At 39.2% G+C, this 14,227-nt stretch overlaps 1 protein-coding gene across 1 annotated transcript in view; it reads left to right on the top strand.

Moving 5' to 3' along the window:
- si:ch211-212k18.7 (lysosome-associated membrane glycoprotein 2) overlaps nucleotides 1–14,227 on the top strand; it is a 78,054-nt gene that overhangs the window by 62,982 nt on the left and 845 nt on the right. The window contains exon 5 of the mRNA XM_039746944.1: nucleotides 5,689–5,853. Coding sequence (XP_039602878.1) covers nucleotides 5,689–5,853 — 165 coding nt within the window. The remainder of the gene's footprint in view (nucleotides 1–5,688; nucleotides 5,854–14,227) is intronic.

The raw sequence follows: 14,227 nt of genomic DNA, 5'->3' as shown, positions 1-14,227 counted from the left end.
TTGTAGGTGTTTCCTATTCCTCCCGAACTCTCCCTCTTCTCCTGTTTGATGTTTCACCACTGCTGTAGTATGCCATCCTTTGTCCTTATCCAGGTCTCCAGGTTTAAGTGATGTGAGTGTTTTGACTTTGTGGAGTATATTATAGTAGTATTGATAGGATTGCATTGTTTTTCTGTCCTTCTCTGCTACTGTTTTAAAGTCAGGTCATTTCAGGTGTAGGTTACTTGAGACAGTAGTGCATGTCTGGTGTCCCATAAGCAGCTGCGAAGGGCTACAACTTGTAGCTGCAATCGGTGTGGCCCTGTATGCAAGCAGAGCTAGGAACAGACCGTCCTGTTTCAAAATTTTCTTTGCCATTTGAACTGCCCTTTCTGTCTCTGCATTAGCTTGATGGAAATGAGGACTGGATGTTATTATCGTCAATACCATATTCCCTTGCAAATGCTTTCAATTCTGCTGAGGTAAACTGTTTGGCATTATCTGAACGAAACTGTTCTGGTATGTCAAAGTGTGAAAACATGCTTTTCAGCTTCCTAACTACTGTTCTCCTACAGATGTTAGACAAATGTGCAATTTCTATAAATCTTGAGAAGTAGTCTATGAACACAAGGTGCCGTTGACCCTTAACTTCACACAAGTATGCACCAATACATTGCCAGGAAAGTGAAGGCAATTCAGTTGTCATCAAAGGCACTTTACAGAGTTGGCCTCTCTTCTTGTCACCGGCTACAACAACTCACCTTTTCTTTTATATCTCTTCCGATCCCCAGCCACCAAACAGAAGGTGCCTTTTCCCAGCACTTGGTAAACCCTTGGTGGCCTTCAGCTAAGCACATAAAACTTCTCATACTGGGTGGAATTGCAATTTTCTGTCCATGTAACAACATTCCTTTGGATTCACTAAGATGGCTTTGCTGACTTAAGAATGCCCTAAAATTGTCTTTTATATGTCTTGGCCAGGCTTGGCATGTATATTTCAACACCAGCTGAATTTCCTCACTTTGTTTTGTGGCCTCTGCTGTATCTTCTCCTATGAAGCACACCTAAGCTCTTCTAGTGATGCAATAAATGTTTTAGCCTCTTCTTCTAGGTCATAATGTTCATGGCAAATCGAAAGATTTTGTGATAGAGTATCAGCTATGGGAAGCGTTTTGCTTGGAGTGTACACAGCTGTGGGTTTACAGCACATCATCCTTATTGACAATCTCTGGCACAGAAGGGGAACATCGTCCCGATTTTTCCTGTTAATCAATGGGAATAATGGCTTATGATCTGTCAATAATTTAAATTAATCTCTACCTTATAGGTACCAAGAGAACTTATCACATGTCCATACAGAAGCCAGGTACTCCTCCTCTAGCTGCATATGATTTCTTTCTGCTAAAGTTAGGGTATAGGAACAAAAGGCATCTTAGCATCATGCTCCTGACGTAGCACTCCCGCGATGCCATAACTAGTAGCATCAGTTGGCTTTCACACATCATAAAATGCCAAAATTGGGGCACTCGTTGGCATATCATTTACAATCTTAAATACGTCCCCTTGACCAAACAACATCTAATTTTAGAATTTCATTTAGTGGCTACAGTACAGTAGAACTGTTTGGCAAGTACCTACAAAGATAGTTAATCCTGTCAAGTATCACTTTAGTTCTGTGACATTCTGAGGTCTTTCAAGGTCTAGAATTGCACAGACCTTTTGGAGGTCAGGGCTCACTCCTGTATGACTAATCTTATACCCTACAAAGGTAAGTTCACTTTGATTAAATACACATTTTTCTTTATTTAATTTTAGACATGATGCTTTAATGACCTTCAGCACAACTGTTAGTCTTTGATCATGTTCTTCCTGTGTGCATTTATAAACAAGAATATCTTCCTCTAGACCAGACAAAAATTGAATAATTTCGGGTGCACTAGTTATTCCAAATGGAAGACGATGGAAGCAATATCTTTTTAAAGGGGGTTATGAAAGTTGTTAATTTCCTACTGGCCTCATCCAGAGGAATCTGCCAGAAGCCACTGGCTGCAGCCAATCTTAGAATGATATCATCAGAGCCTGACAAGACATACAGTATTTCTCATGCACCACAGCTTCATTTAGTCTTTTCAAGTCAACACAAATCCTAACCTCCCCATTTCTTTTAATAACTGGGACCACTGGTGCACATCAGGGTGTTAAGCTCAGAAATTTCCTTGATCACTTCCAGTTCTTCCACCCTTTTTAACTCTCTTTCCACTTTTACTAATAATGGCACGGACACTCATCTTGTTACATTTACGCTATATGGCTCAACTGTCTCTTTAAGTGTTCTCTTTACTGGTTCACATTTCAGGAGACCCACTGAGCCAAACACACTCTCCTGCACCTCTTCAATTCTCTTTATCAGACCCATGATGATGGCTGCACTGCGTCCCAAATGATTTGTCCCCTAGTGCTCCACTATTCACATACAGTATAAAACAGTATGTCTGCTTCTAAAATTTCAAAACTTTTCCTTCTATCTGAAGTTTGACACACCATGGATTGAGTGTTTCAGATTCACAGTGAATTGCTCCCAAAAACGTTTAATCTATATTCTGTTTGACAATCGATTGTCCGCTCCTGTATGGCACACTGTTGCAAAATGACCCAATTTCTTGCATTTTCTGCCTGGGAGCATTTCTTGCTGGGCAGTATTCTCTTTTGCTGTGTTCTTTATTACATCTTGTATATTTCCTCTTTTCATTTTCTATCTTGCTTGGAAGTTTTTTAAATCTGTCTAGGCCCGTTTTGTAGCCGCCTCTATTTTTGCTCTGAGAAAATTTTACTTCCTGAATTTGTTTCATCATGTTAGGCATGACAGTGTTTTGGTGTCTGATCAGTTCATGACTACTAGTCATTTCAATAGCTTTTGCTAGCTTTAAATTTTCTTGCAGCTGTAGTTTTTCTGACAGTGACTTGTCCTTCAAACCAATCACTATTCCATCCCATATGTGTTCTTCCTTTGCATTCCCAAAATCACAGTGCACAGCCAGTTCAATGGACTCCCCATTGCCCTGATTTCACTGATGAAAATGAGCTCTTTCATATATCGTGTTTCTTTTCAGAATGAAATGTTCATTGAATTTTTCAATTACAACTTCAAAATTATATTCCTCGTCAAACACGAATGATTTAAATATATTTTTGGCTTCCTTCCCCATGGAATTAAATCAATGAGCTGACCTGTATCTTGCCATCTTCCTGCTTAGCGCATGAAACACTGTTTCCGCTTAATCCATTTGCTTGGCCACTCAATACAAAAGATCTGTGGTGGTGAAAACTTTGCCATTACTGCTTGCTGAATTCATCATTCGCTAAAGCGTTTCACATTTATGTTCACTTCTGACACTATGTCATATGTCACTCCAAAATGGGTGAGATGATCTTAATAACATTTTACATGTATAACAAACTGCGGTGGGTTGGCACCCTGCCCAGGGATTGGTTCCTACCTTGTGCCCTGTGTTGGCTGGGATTGGCTCCAGCAGACCCCCGTGACCTTGTGTTCGGATTCAGCGGGTTGGAAAAATGGATGGATGGACGTATAATAAAGCTGAACCAACATAGAATCCAGGCTATATCCCATTGGAAAGGGTGGCTGTAATGGCAGAGAAAATGCAACACAACAAACCAGCTAAGTCAAAGTTTTTGCATGCATATTACTGTTGACACAACTTCAAATTGCAGACTTTTAAGGCTTTTCAAAAGCTCCATCGAGAAATAGAGTTGTAATGAAGTGAAGGAGCAGAAAACAAAATGCATTATCACATCAAAACAGTTCAGCTGATGGTAACTGATACATAAGAAATATCTGGATGAGACATTGGGACATCTTAGCAGCTAGCTAAAGAAACAAGCTTAATGGATACAATGGTGCTTTGTTGACTGACATATTTCTTATGTTTTTATGAATGCTGCTCTCTACATTCTATATAAGTGATTTAATGTAACAAAAGTTGCTCATCACTTAAAACTGTCATGTCTCCCCTCACAAAATCCTGTATTTATATAAATCATGCAATTTAGAATATAAGCTTCATGTAGTTTCAATAATTTTATTGGGGGGTCGTAATGAGAGGCCCAAGCCCAGAAAAACCACACATTACCTGAAAACAGTTGAGTAAATATTCATGATGTCTTGCATGTACAATATATTTCAGTTAACCCAGCTTCACATACAGAGTTCATGGAGTTTCAAATGTTTTAAGGGTGTTCAATAGAGGGAACAACACAAAAAAATGGTAGTTTTGCCCAGCTTACATCAATGATTCCAATGATTATTAATGTGGGATTGAACATCAATTTGTGAAACCACACTAAACTAGGAAAGACAATGAAGGAGTGTTTGTGACGCCAACCCAGCAAAGAGTTACAGCAGTTATGCAGTTCAATCAGACACAAAAAGAGCAAATTCTCCACTCATGTGAGCAGGCAAACTGATAGAGGAGTAGCATAGATGACTGATGGGACAGCCTGCAATGACAAAGGGTCAACATTTAAAAAACACATCAATATTTGCTTTCTAACCGTAACCCATTTTACAAATATAGCCAGGCCATGCCAAGTAGTTTGACTCATCATAACATATATCTAGGAGGAGGGCACTATTTAAGGTTTTCACTTAACTATCATTTTCAACTTCAACTTCATTTTGTCCGTTGAATAAGTTTACAGATCTAGGATCTTTAGTGTTTCAGCTATTTTTTTGGCATGTTCTTCATCTGTTCTTCTTTGTTTTCACTTCTGTATTACACATTCATTTCTTGATTGAATAGTGACAAGTCAAGTAAAGTGACAGCTTTTATTGGCTAACTAGTGTAAGATTGGACGCTGTATAGTGACACAGATTGGACACGGGAGGCACGTGTAAAATTAACAAACTTTTATTTTTCTTCAGCTGGAGGGCACGTCTTCCCCTTGAACCCTCCAGCCACAACACAGTCCCAAGTAATTTAAGCACACTTCTTCTCTCACGGGCACCACCACTCCTCCCAGGCAACCTTGTCCTCCTCCTCACCCGACTCTGGTCACTGAGTGGTGGTTGCTGGCTCCTTTTATAGTCCACCCAGAAGTGCTCCAGATGCTTGATCACCGAGTTCCGGCTGCACTTCCGGGTGTGACAAACACGCTGCCCAAACAGGCTCAAGAGTCCCAAACACAGCACCCCCTGGCGGTGCCTGCTGGACCCAACAGGGCTGCACCCAACTCCAATTCTCAGGGAGCCCTGTGGGAAACCGAGACACTGCTCTACATTAGGGGAGGGCAGCCATCTAGCGTCCAGGGGGAAGTATTGCACTGTCCAGGGCTGTTCCCCTTGAATATAGTGTGCAGGGGTGTCCTGGCTGGGCATGGACGCCAGCCGCCTGCCACACTAGAAAAGATTTCAATATGCAAGCTTTTGAGGCAATTCAGGCCCCTTCTTCAGGCAAGATGTAACAGTAATGATACTACCCAGAACATATCATATAATGTAAAAACATTGTAATATCTTAAGGTATTTGTTCTCAGGTCTAAATATTTATAAGAGGTAGTGGGCTTTTAAGCTCAAGTTAAAGTCAGTGAGTTTGTGTTCATCTGGCCTCACTTGTCATGGCTGAAATGTTGTGCTCTTTAGGTCACATTTAGTTGATTTCAAATTCACTAATGGCGTCTTTTTTCTTACAGTGGATCAATCATTCAGTAATTATTCACTAAGGTTACTTGAGATGAAGATTGGATCAGCTTTTGTCTGCAAGCAACAGTCGGTATCACTGGGCAACAACTTGTACTTGGAACTCAGCAAAGAACATGTGCAAGCCTTCAACATCACCAACGGAAATTTTGGACCAGGTACTCAAGCTTTAAACTCATCCAACTATCTGTAAGGCCATATTGCAAATTGTCCACTGTCAAGATATTGTCCATTATGTGAAAGACTAGGCTCTGGGGGGTATAATAGCAGAACGTCTTGTCATTTTACAGCATATGCCCTTAACTGATAAGTGATAAAGTAAAGGAAATACTTAATAAATGATGGACCCATATTCTGTTAAAAATGTGTGCTTTTCCAACTTTGTGGTGATTGAGATAATTTTATACACGTTGTTAAGCTTTAGGTCATGTCCAAAAATGCTGTACAAACACTGTCTCATTAGTTTGATTACCATAGCTTAAGAAGAGTTCTCAAAGACAAATGGATGGCTGAATGGTGGACGCTTGTGAATACGGACTTCACAATCTTTAGAAGCTAGGCAGGTGTTCTGCTGAGAGGAATTAGTCAAGGAGTGAAACCATAAAATAAATTACGTAAATTACATATAAAGTTCTATAAAAATTATATGCAATCAAGGCAGGAGATATGAAGTGTCCTGGGGAAGTCTTGAACCCCCTGATTCACCCTGTGGACACAATGAAAACCTGAAAATCAAGATTGTAGCAGGCCCCTAAAAGGAAACTAAAATCATGTTACAGTGTTATAAATAACCCAGTGACCATTACTGAGTTTTTGAGAAAACAGAGTGCCAGCCTCCAAAAATCTCTTCACAGGCAGGGTTGGAAGGTAGCAAGCAGTGTGTGAGCACTTCACAGGCTTGATCGGTCAGATGCTTGAATGGCAGCACTCACTGCAGCAAAGAAGGGGATAGCTTCCTTTACTTAGGGGAATTTAAGAAAGAGGATGGAGACTTTCGTAAGAAATGAATAAACTGGAACCTAAGGTAGTGCTTACCTGTCTGGGGTATCATTCCCGTGATGATGAAGAGAAGCCCAGTTGTTGATGACAGTTTTTAAGGTTGGGAACAGCATTAGCCTTGAGGTGCCTTGTTCCTGGTTTATATGTGTTGTTTTGTTATTTTCTGTGTCCCATTAATAATAGGAGAGTAAAGTCATCAGTCTTTTTAGGCTCTTAGGGTATGTTGTTATTGCTGCTCATTAAACAAGCCCTCAGTGCTACTGAGAGGGCTTCAATTCCCATCAGTCAGAAGAAGCTATGAGGAAAGACTGAAGGAGTTGAACCTTTTTATTTTAAACAAATCTAAGAGTCTAAGAGGCTGCATGATTGCAGTGTTTACAATTATGAGTGGAATTACTACAGTGGATCCCAGTTATTACTTTAAAAAATACTTCACAGGGACACAGAAAACTTGTTCTGGATAAATTTTGCACAAATGCTATAAAATTCTTCTGCACACAGAGAACCATAGCAAATAACCAAGCAGTTTAATGAAGAATACAACTTTAGAACCCTTCTAATCTCAACTTGATGTTATTTTGGACAATCTTGGGAATTGGATGGATGAGCCTGTTGAACTGAATGGCATGTTCTTGTTACAATTTTTATAATGTTCTTAAGTTTATAAAGGGGCTCATTGGCGCCATTCAGAGGGAACTGATTTGGGGCGGATGTGCAGCAGTCATTCACACATGGCATCTATGAACATACTGTATGTGTCATGAAAAGTGACTATTCTATGTCGTGCTTGTCAGATGTGGTGATGCTTTACACCAGACATGTCAAACTTGGTTTCTGGTGGGATGCAGCAGCTGCCGATTTTCATTTGTTAGTAAACAATTACTGCAAAATATACTGTACTGCCTTGATTTTAATTGGCTAGCATTTTAATTAATTTCAACAGCCAAACAATAATGAGATACAAGGCAAGCTAACAAATGAATGGGCTGAGATCCCCATTTGCATGTGTACATTTAATACCATATCTGCCTCAGTAAGATATTTGAAAAGAAAAAAGTGAAGGTCTGAGAAACATGATCTGCCATTGTCCACAAAGTATTTAGACTGTGATCTAAAAATAATTTTTGGACATGCCTGGTTTATTATGGCTTAATAATTATTTTTGGATTATTAGTGACACAATGTGAACAATGACAAGACATAGAATTCAATAACAGGCTTTCATTAGCTGCTAAACAGGAGATTGGTTGGAATGATAATGGTGTTCCTCCAGGTCTGCTTGATGCCCTTGAGTTAGCCAGTTATCTGTTGGTTTGATTTACTTATCTTTATTCTTTGGCTACCAGTTCCAGAAAAAAATGGAGCCAGTCAAATATAATTAAGACAAAAGAATAGCAGTATTTGTATACTAGTTAAGAAAATAACTGGGACAAAGCCTGCAGCCACTGTGGCCCTGATAGATTCAGTCTGACACCCCTGCTGTATACTAATATAATTCACTGACGTCTCCTTCATTTTAAAATTAAGATGATATGATGTGAACAAACGCTGATACTTTACCACCTGATACATAACAGTAATCCTCTTTTCTCATCGTGCAAACATTCTTTTTGGTCAAAATATGTAAAAAAAAACAAAAAACATTGCACTATTCAAACTCAATACTTACAAGTATTTCTTTGTTGAAGAGATAAGTTTGGTATATTTCAAGTCACAAATGTTGTACATATGCTTTTGCATATGTAAACACATGAAATTGTGTTTTCTATAAATCTAAAAAATATCTTTCCCCAACTGGCATCTTACAATGGAGGCTAACAGGAAATGGGATATTACTGGTATATTCAGGTAAAATTCCAATTACAACAAATATCTTTATACAATGAAATTTTCATTACAACAAAGTATGTTTATGGTCCCGTCAGCTTCCCCATATGACGTGAGTCTATAGAAATCTCGTTACTATGAAGTACATTCAGCAGATATTTTCATTACAACGAAGTGCCCAAAACACCTTGAAATGCCTGAATGAATCATCCACAGAGCAGTTAGTTCTGTGGTCGCAGCTCAGTTGTGCATAACAATCCCTAAACAGAAACACTGTAATTTTTTTTTTGCCTTTTTTGTTTCCTGCGGTTTTCAGTGATACCTTTTGCTTATTGCTCGTCAACATTTGAAAAATCCATTGGAATTTAACTCATTGTCACCCTCTTATAGAAACAGCAGACACGAAAAAAACGATAACAGTTTATATTAGAAAAAAAAAAGTAACAAAAGTGTTCAGAAAACTCACAATATGAAGAAGAAGAAAAGGATGATTTGGCATCTGATTGATAACTGTGCTGCACACAACATGCTGCCACATTTAGATAATGTTTGCGTTGAATTCCTCCCACCCAATTGCACGGCAGTGCTTCAGCCATTGGATTTGGGCATCATTCACACCCCGAAACTGTATTATGGCAAGGAAATGCTGAAAAAAATTCTCATCAGTATAACTTGTAGCCAAGAGGAGATTAAAATTAACGCGAAAGAAGCTATTGAAATGATTGCAGATGCCTGGGCACAAGTTAAAGAAAGCACTATAGTAACAAACACAGAATCTCATTACAACAAAATATTTTTTAGGTTCCTGGGAGTTCATTGTAAAGGAATTTTTCCTGTAAAAGCTTAAAAACTTACCGAATACATGCATAACAGTTATCAGGTATTGATCTGTGCCTTGTGATAAAACACACATTGTAAAATGTAATTTTTTAACAAAATAAAAACATGAATACTATGAGATTCAGCCATTTTAAAAGAAGACCAGCTGTGCACGCATTTGTCTTCTTCCACAATAATCTTTAAACAAGGTGTGATTTCCTTTTGATTGATTTTGTTTTCATTTACTTCCATATTTATGTGAGAACTCACACAAGCGACTAGAACATCTATCCTTACCATATGAATAATAGTACTAGCAATAAGCAACAATTCCAGATTACTCAAACATGTGCTGGAAACATGGAAGACATGTTTTCTTTTATCGAAAATTTTGCTACTTTATGGGTAGGTTTTTAGGCTTTTATTTTCCAGTGAGGCCCCATGCTCCATTAGATTCCATCATAAAATGCCAGTGCAGGTAAGATATGTTTTTAAATAAAATTGAACTTTAAAATACAATTTCATGTGGCAAATGCATATATGACATGTTTGGGAAGAATTAAGTCCACATCAAACTTTACCTTAAATGTCTGACAACATTAATACAAATAAGCTGGAAGATGCTGCATGCTGCAGCAAAACTGAACTTCCAGCCTAAACTGCAACGTGAATGCAGTCACCTTCATAGCAAAAAGGACTTATGGATTGAGAAATAAATGACACCAGTGGTTGTTAAATTACTTTGGCAGGGCCAAAACTGATAGGCACATCTGCTAGGAGTTTCACAACAGAAGACAGTTGTGCTTCATGATGAGTCACGAAGGCCAGTCCTTAAGGTGATGTTGGCGTAGAGCAGGGGTGTCGAACTCCAGGCCCGGAGGCCGGCAGTGGCTGCAGGTTTTCAATCTAACCCTTTTCCTAATCAGCAAGCAGTTTTCACTGCTAATTCACTCCTTAATTTTAATAGCCCTGTTTTGGAGGATTCAGTCCTCTGAATTGATTTCTTTCTTCATTAAATGACAGCCAAACAGAAATGAGATGTGAAACGAGCCAACAGATGACCAGCTAAACTGGGATTTCAAACTCCAACCAATCTCTTAATGAGAAGCTGATTCCTGTTGTTAATTAAACCCGTTATTTAATTCCATGGCTTGTTACTGCTCTCCTTCTGCCACTACAGACATTTCCAAAACTGTTGATTTTTCTGTTTTTTTTAAGAACACCGTCCAAATGTTTTGGTGACCTGAGAGATCAACCTTACCTTCACCTTTTTTTATTTTTAGGTATTGTGTGATGGGCACAGGTGAGCTTCCTTTGTGTCTCATTACTGTTTGGCTGCTAATTAAAGAAAAAAGAGACATCTAATAGGGGCCTGATTCAAGTTAATTAAAACTAAGGCAAAAGAAGTAAATTAGCTGCCAAAACTGGTCACTAATGAGGAAGATGGTTAGAATGAGATCCTGCAGCCACTGCGGCCCTCCAGGACTGGAGTTCGACACCTGCGGTGTAGAGGGTAGAGAGAGTGACATCATAAGCTAGGCACAATTGAGGAGAAAAACATCAACTCCTTGATTACTGCTTCTGTACAGCCATTCCAGGTATCCCTGCCAGTATTTATTTATTAGGAATGCAAAACAAGAAAGCCAGAAAAATGTTTCAGCAGGGGCGTCGTTAGAATTTGAATAGATCAGGGTCTTTGACCTCTCTGTGGTTTTTGTGCTGAGCCTTACTCAGATAACTCAGATAAAGAAAAATGAATGAGCTTATGTTCCCTTGGAAGTTTCGTGATTGTCTATCCAATTCATAAAATTGAATAGTGCAGGACTTCTGCTTTGAAGTTTCATGATTATTCATCAGGTAAAATTGAATAGTGGGGAGTGCATAGGGTGTACACCTTCAAGTTTCATGATTGTCTATCCAGCATGTAAAATGGAAGAGCGGTGGAGGGGTGGTCTTTCCCAGTTGAAGTTTCTTGATTGTCTAATCAACATACAAAATCAAACCAAACGTCCCCCTACTCCTCCCTTTTGCAAAATGATTATAGGCTTAATCATATTAATCTTGTACATTACAGAAAAATAGACTGGGGCTGGACACAATATACCAAGATGCCCTGATGCCACTGGGTTTGGGGCTCCAACCAGGACAACCCTGTTAAATGCTAAAACCAAACTGTAACAGTAATTCCCAATAGGGATAAATGAGGTTTTGGTGCCCTCTGCTAGGCAAAATAAAGAGTTGTAGACAAAACTGTACAGTTTAAGCTCTTCTGATGAAATAACACCTGTTGGGTGGTCCTCTGTATAGTCCTGGCCAGGCAGAGGAGGTAGAGCCATTCTTCCACTCTGGGAAGGGAAACTGTTCCATCAAAGAATCGATCAAGTGGCTATAACTTGTTATATACAGTCTATAACATGCAGACATGGTCAGGAAATTTAGTTGTTCTATCAAACATTACAATGGACAAGACATGTGATCTACCTTATTTTGTCAGTCATTTTCCAACCCACTATATCCTAACACAGGGTCATGGGGGTCTGCTGGAGCCAATCCCAGCCAACACAGGGCACAAGGCAGGATATAAACCCTGGGCAGGGCGCCAGCCCACCACAGGGTGCACACACACACACACACACAGCAAGCACACACTAGGGACAATTTAGAATCGCCAATGCACCTAATGTGCATGTCTTTGGACTGTGGGAGGAAACTGGAGTACCCGGAGGAAACCCACGCAGACACGGGGAGAACATGCAAACTCCATGCAGGGAGGACCCGGGAAGTGAACCCGAGTCTCCTAACTGCGAGGCATAAAGCAAACCAAATAATCATAAATACAGATTTCTGGATTAATCAATAATTCTTACAATAAGGAAAACTGGATTTAATTTCATGATTTAAATATTTTTCACTTGGCTTAGATTTCATTTTTTCCAGTTTAGCAGAAAATACGGTTTTGTTAATAAATAAAAATGTAAATAAAAAGCACCCTTGTCAAGACTGCAGGAAACATACAAATGTCACCTGGTCATTGTGACTTACAGATTTAAAGTCAGGATTTGGTGCTAACAGCATGAATCCATTCTGGCTCATATCTCAGTACAGGCTGGAGGTGGTAGTCTAGTGGTGTGAGGAATGTTTACTTGGAACACATTAGTGCTCCTAATATAAACTGGGTGTCACTTGAGTATCCCTGGACATTGCTGTTGATCATGTGTACTACTTTAGGCTCAGAGTATACTGTGTTTCAAATGGACAGTGTGCCATGCCACAAAGCACACATCACCCCAAGCTGGTTTCACAAACATGTTGGTGGCTTCTGTTTACTCTCCTGACCTGCACAATCCTCAGATGACAATTAAGCAGATCACCTTTGGGAGGAGGAACAGAAGATTCACAGCATGAATGTGTAACTGAAATAATTGTATGACTGTGTAATGTTATCATGTCAGCATAGACCAAAATTCCTAAGGAATGTTTCCCTAATGAAGCCATGGCTTGAAGAATTTGTGCTGTTCTGGAGGTAAATGTAGGTCCTACTCTTTACTTGTTAAAGTGGCTATTGATTGTATCCCTAATCTTTTATGTATCATGATGTCCAACAGATGGAATATAATATATGATTACTTGTAAACCTCTGACTTCCTCTTAAACCCTTGTACCTCTTATCCCGAGTTAGCACTTCTAGCTGGCCCCATGTCTTTGTGGACATTTTCCATGTTGTTCTTGGCTGACCTGTTTTCCATTTCCCTTTAGATTTCCGTCTCAGGGCTTGTTGTGTGATATTTAATATTGGTTTTTGCTTACGGTTTGTTGGCAGTTTCTTGACCGGTTTTCCTCCATATTTCACCCTTGGTTGTTTTATCATATCATTTGATGTTGAGTATCTGCCACATTTATCTGTTTATAAAGGTCTGCAGTTTGTGGAGGTCTTGGTGGTGTGCCAGTTCTCGGAGGCATACAATAGAACAGATTTCACATTGGTGTTAAATATTTGTAGTTAGCTCTTCAGTGAAGCTACCTGTGATCTCCATAGTTGTTGAAGAATTTCAAAAAGTGCTATGGCCTGTCCAGTTCTGGTTCTAATATCTTGATCTGCACGTCCCTGGTTATTGACTTCTGGATAAGAATGTAAACTGTACAATGTCTTCTAGATCTACTCTGATCTCCTCCCAGTTTATTGTTGTCAGTATTGGTATGGTTTTTCCTCATTATCTTCGGCATTCCCTTGTTGATGTTAATTCCAAGTTTCTTTGCTATCTGGGTCAAAGATACAATTTTTTTCTGTCGTGCTGGTGTGATAGAAAGTCAATGTCTTCTAATTGGTGAATGAACAACCATTGGATGCCTCTTTAGTAGGCTGTTGTTGTCCTTGTCATTGTCATGATTCAATGTCTTATGATGAAGAATTGAAGTGGTGATAGCAAAAACCCCTGTCTTATCCCCATCCATTTGCTGAATGGTTCTCTTAGGGTATCATTATGTATCTCTTGATATGTTGAGGCTCATTTAGTGACCGTATTAGGTTCATGATTTTCTCTGGAACTCCATGATACCATAGTAGTTTCCAGAGTGTTAGCCTGTCTATACTATCAAATGCTGTTTCTGTATCAATAAAACCTAGGTACAGTGGCAAATTCCATCTCAATAACTGTTCAATAATAATGTGTAGTGTTGCTGTATGATCTGTTTATGATATCCCTTGCTTGTTCCTCTCTATGATATCTGTCAACTTCTGACTTCATTCTCTCCAGTAGGATTCAGTTAAATACCTTTCCATGAGTTGATATTAGAGTGATACCCCTTCAGTTCTTACAAGTTTTCAAGTTTCTTTTCTTTGGCTACTTTATGATGTATGAGAAACCCCAAGTAATCTTTTTATCTCTT

This window comes from Polypterus senegalus, chromosome 3 (assembly GCF_016835505.1).
Source record: "Polypterus senegalus isolate Bchr_013 chromosome 3, ASM1683550v1, whole genome shotgun sequence".
Lineage (NCBI taxonomy): Eukaryota > Metazoa > Chordata > Cladistia > Polypteriformes > Polypteridae > Polypterus > Polypterus senegalus.
Note: the sequence above shows the minus strand (reverse complement) of the source record. Positions and strands in the feature narration are given on the sequence as shown.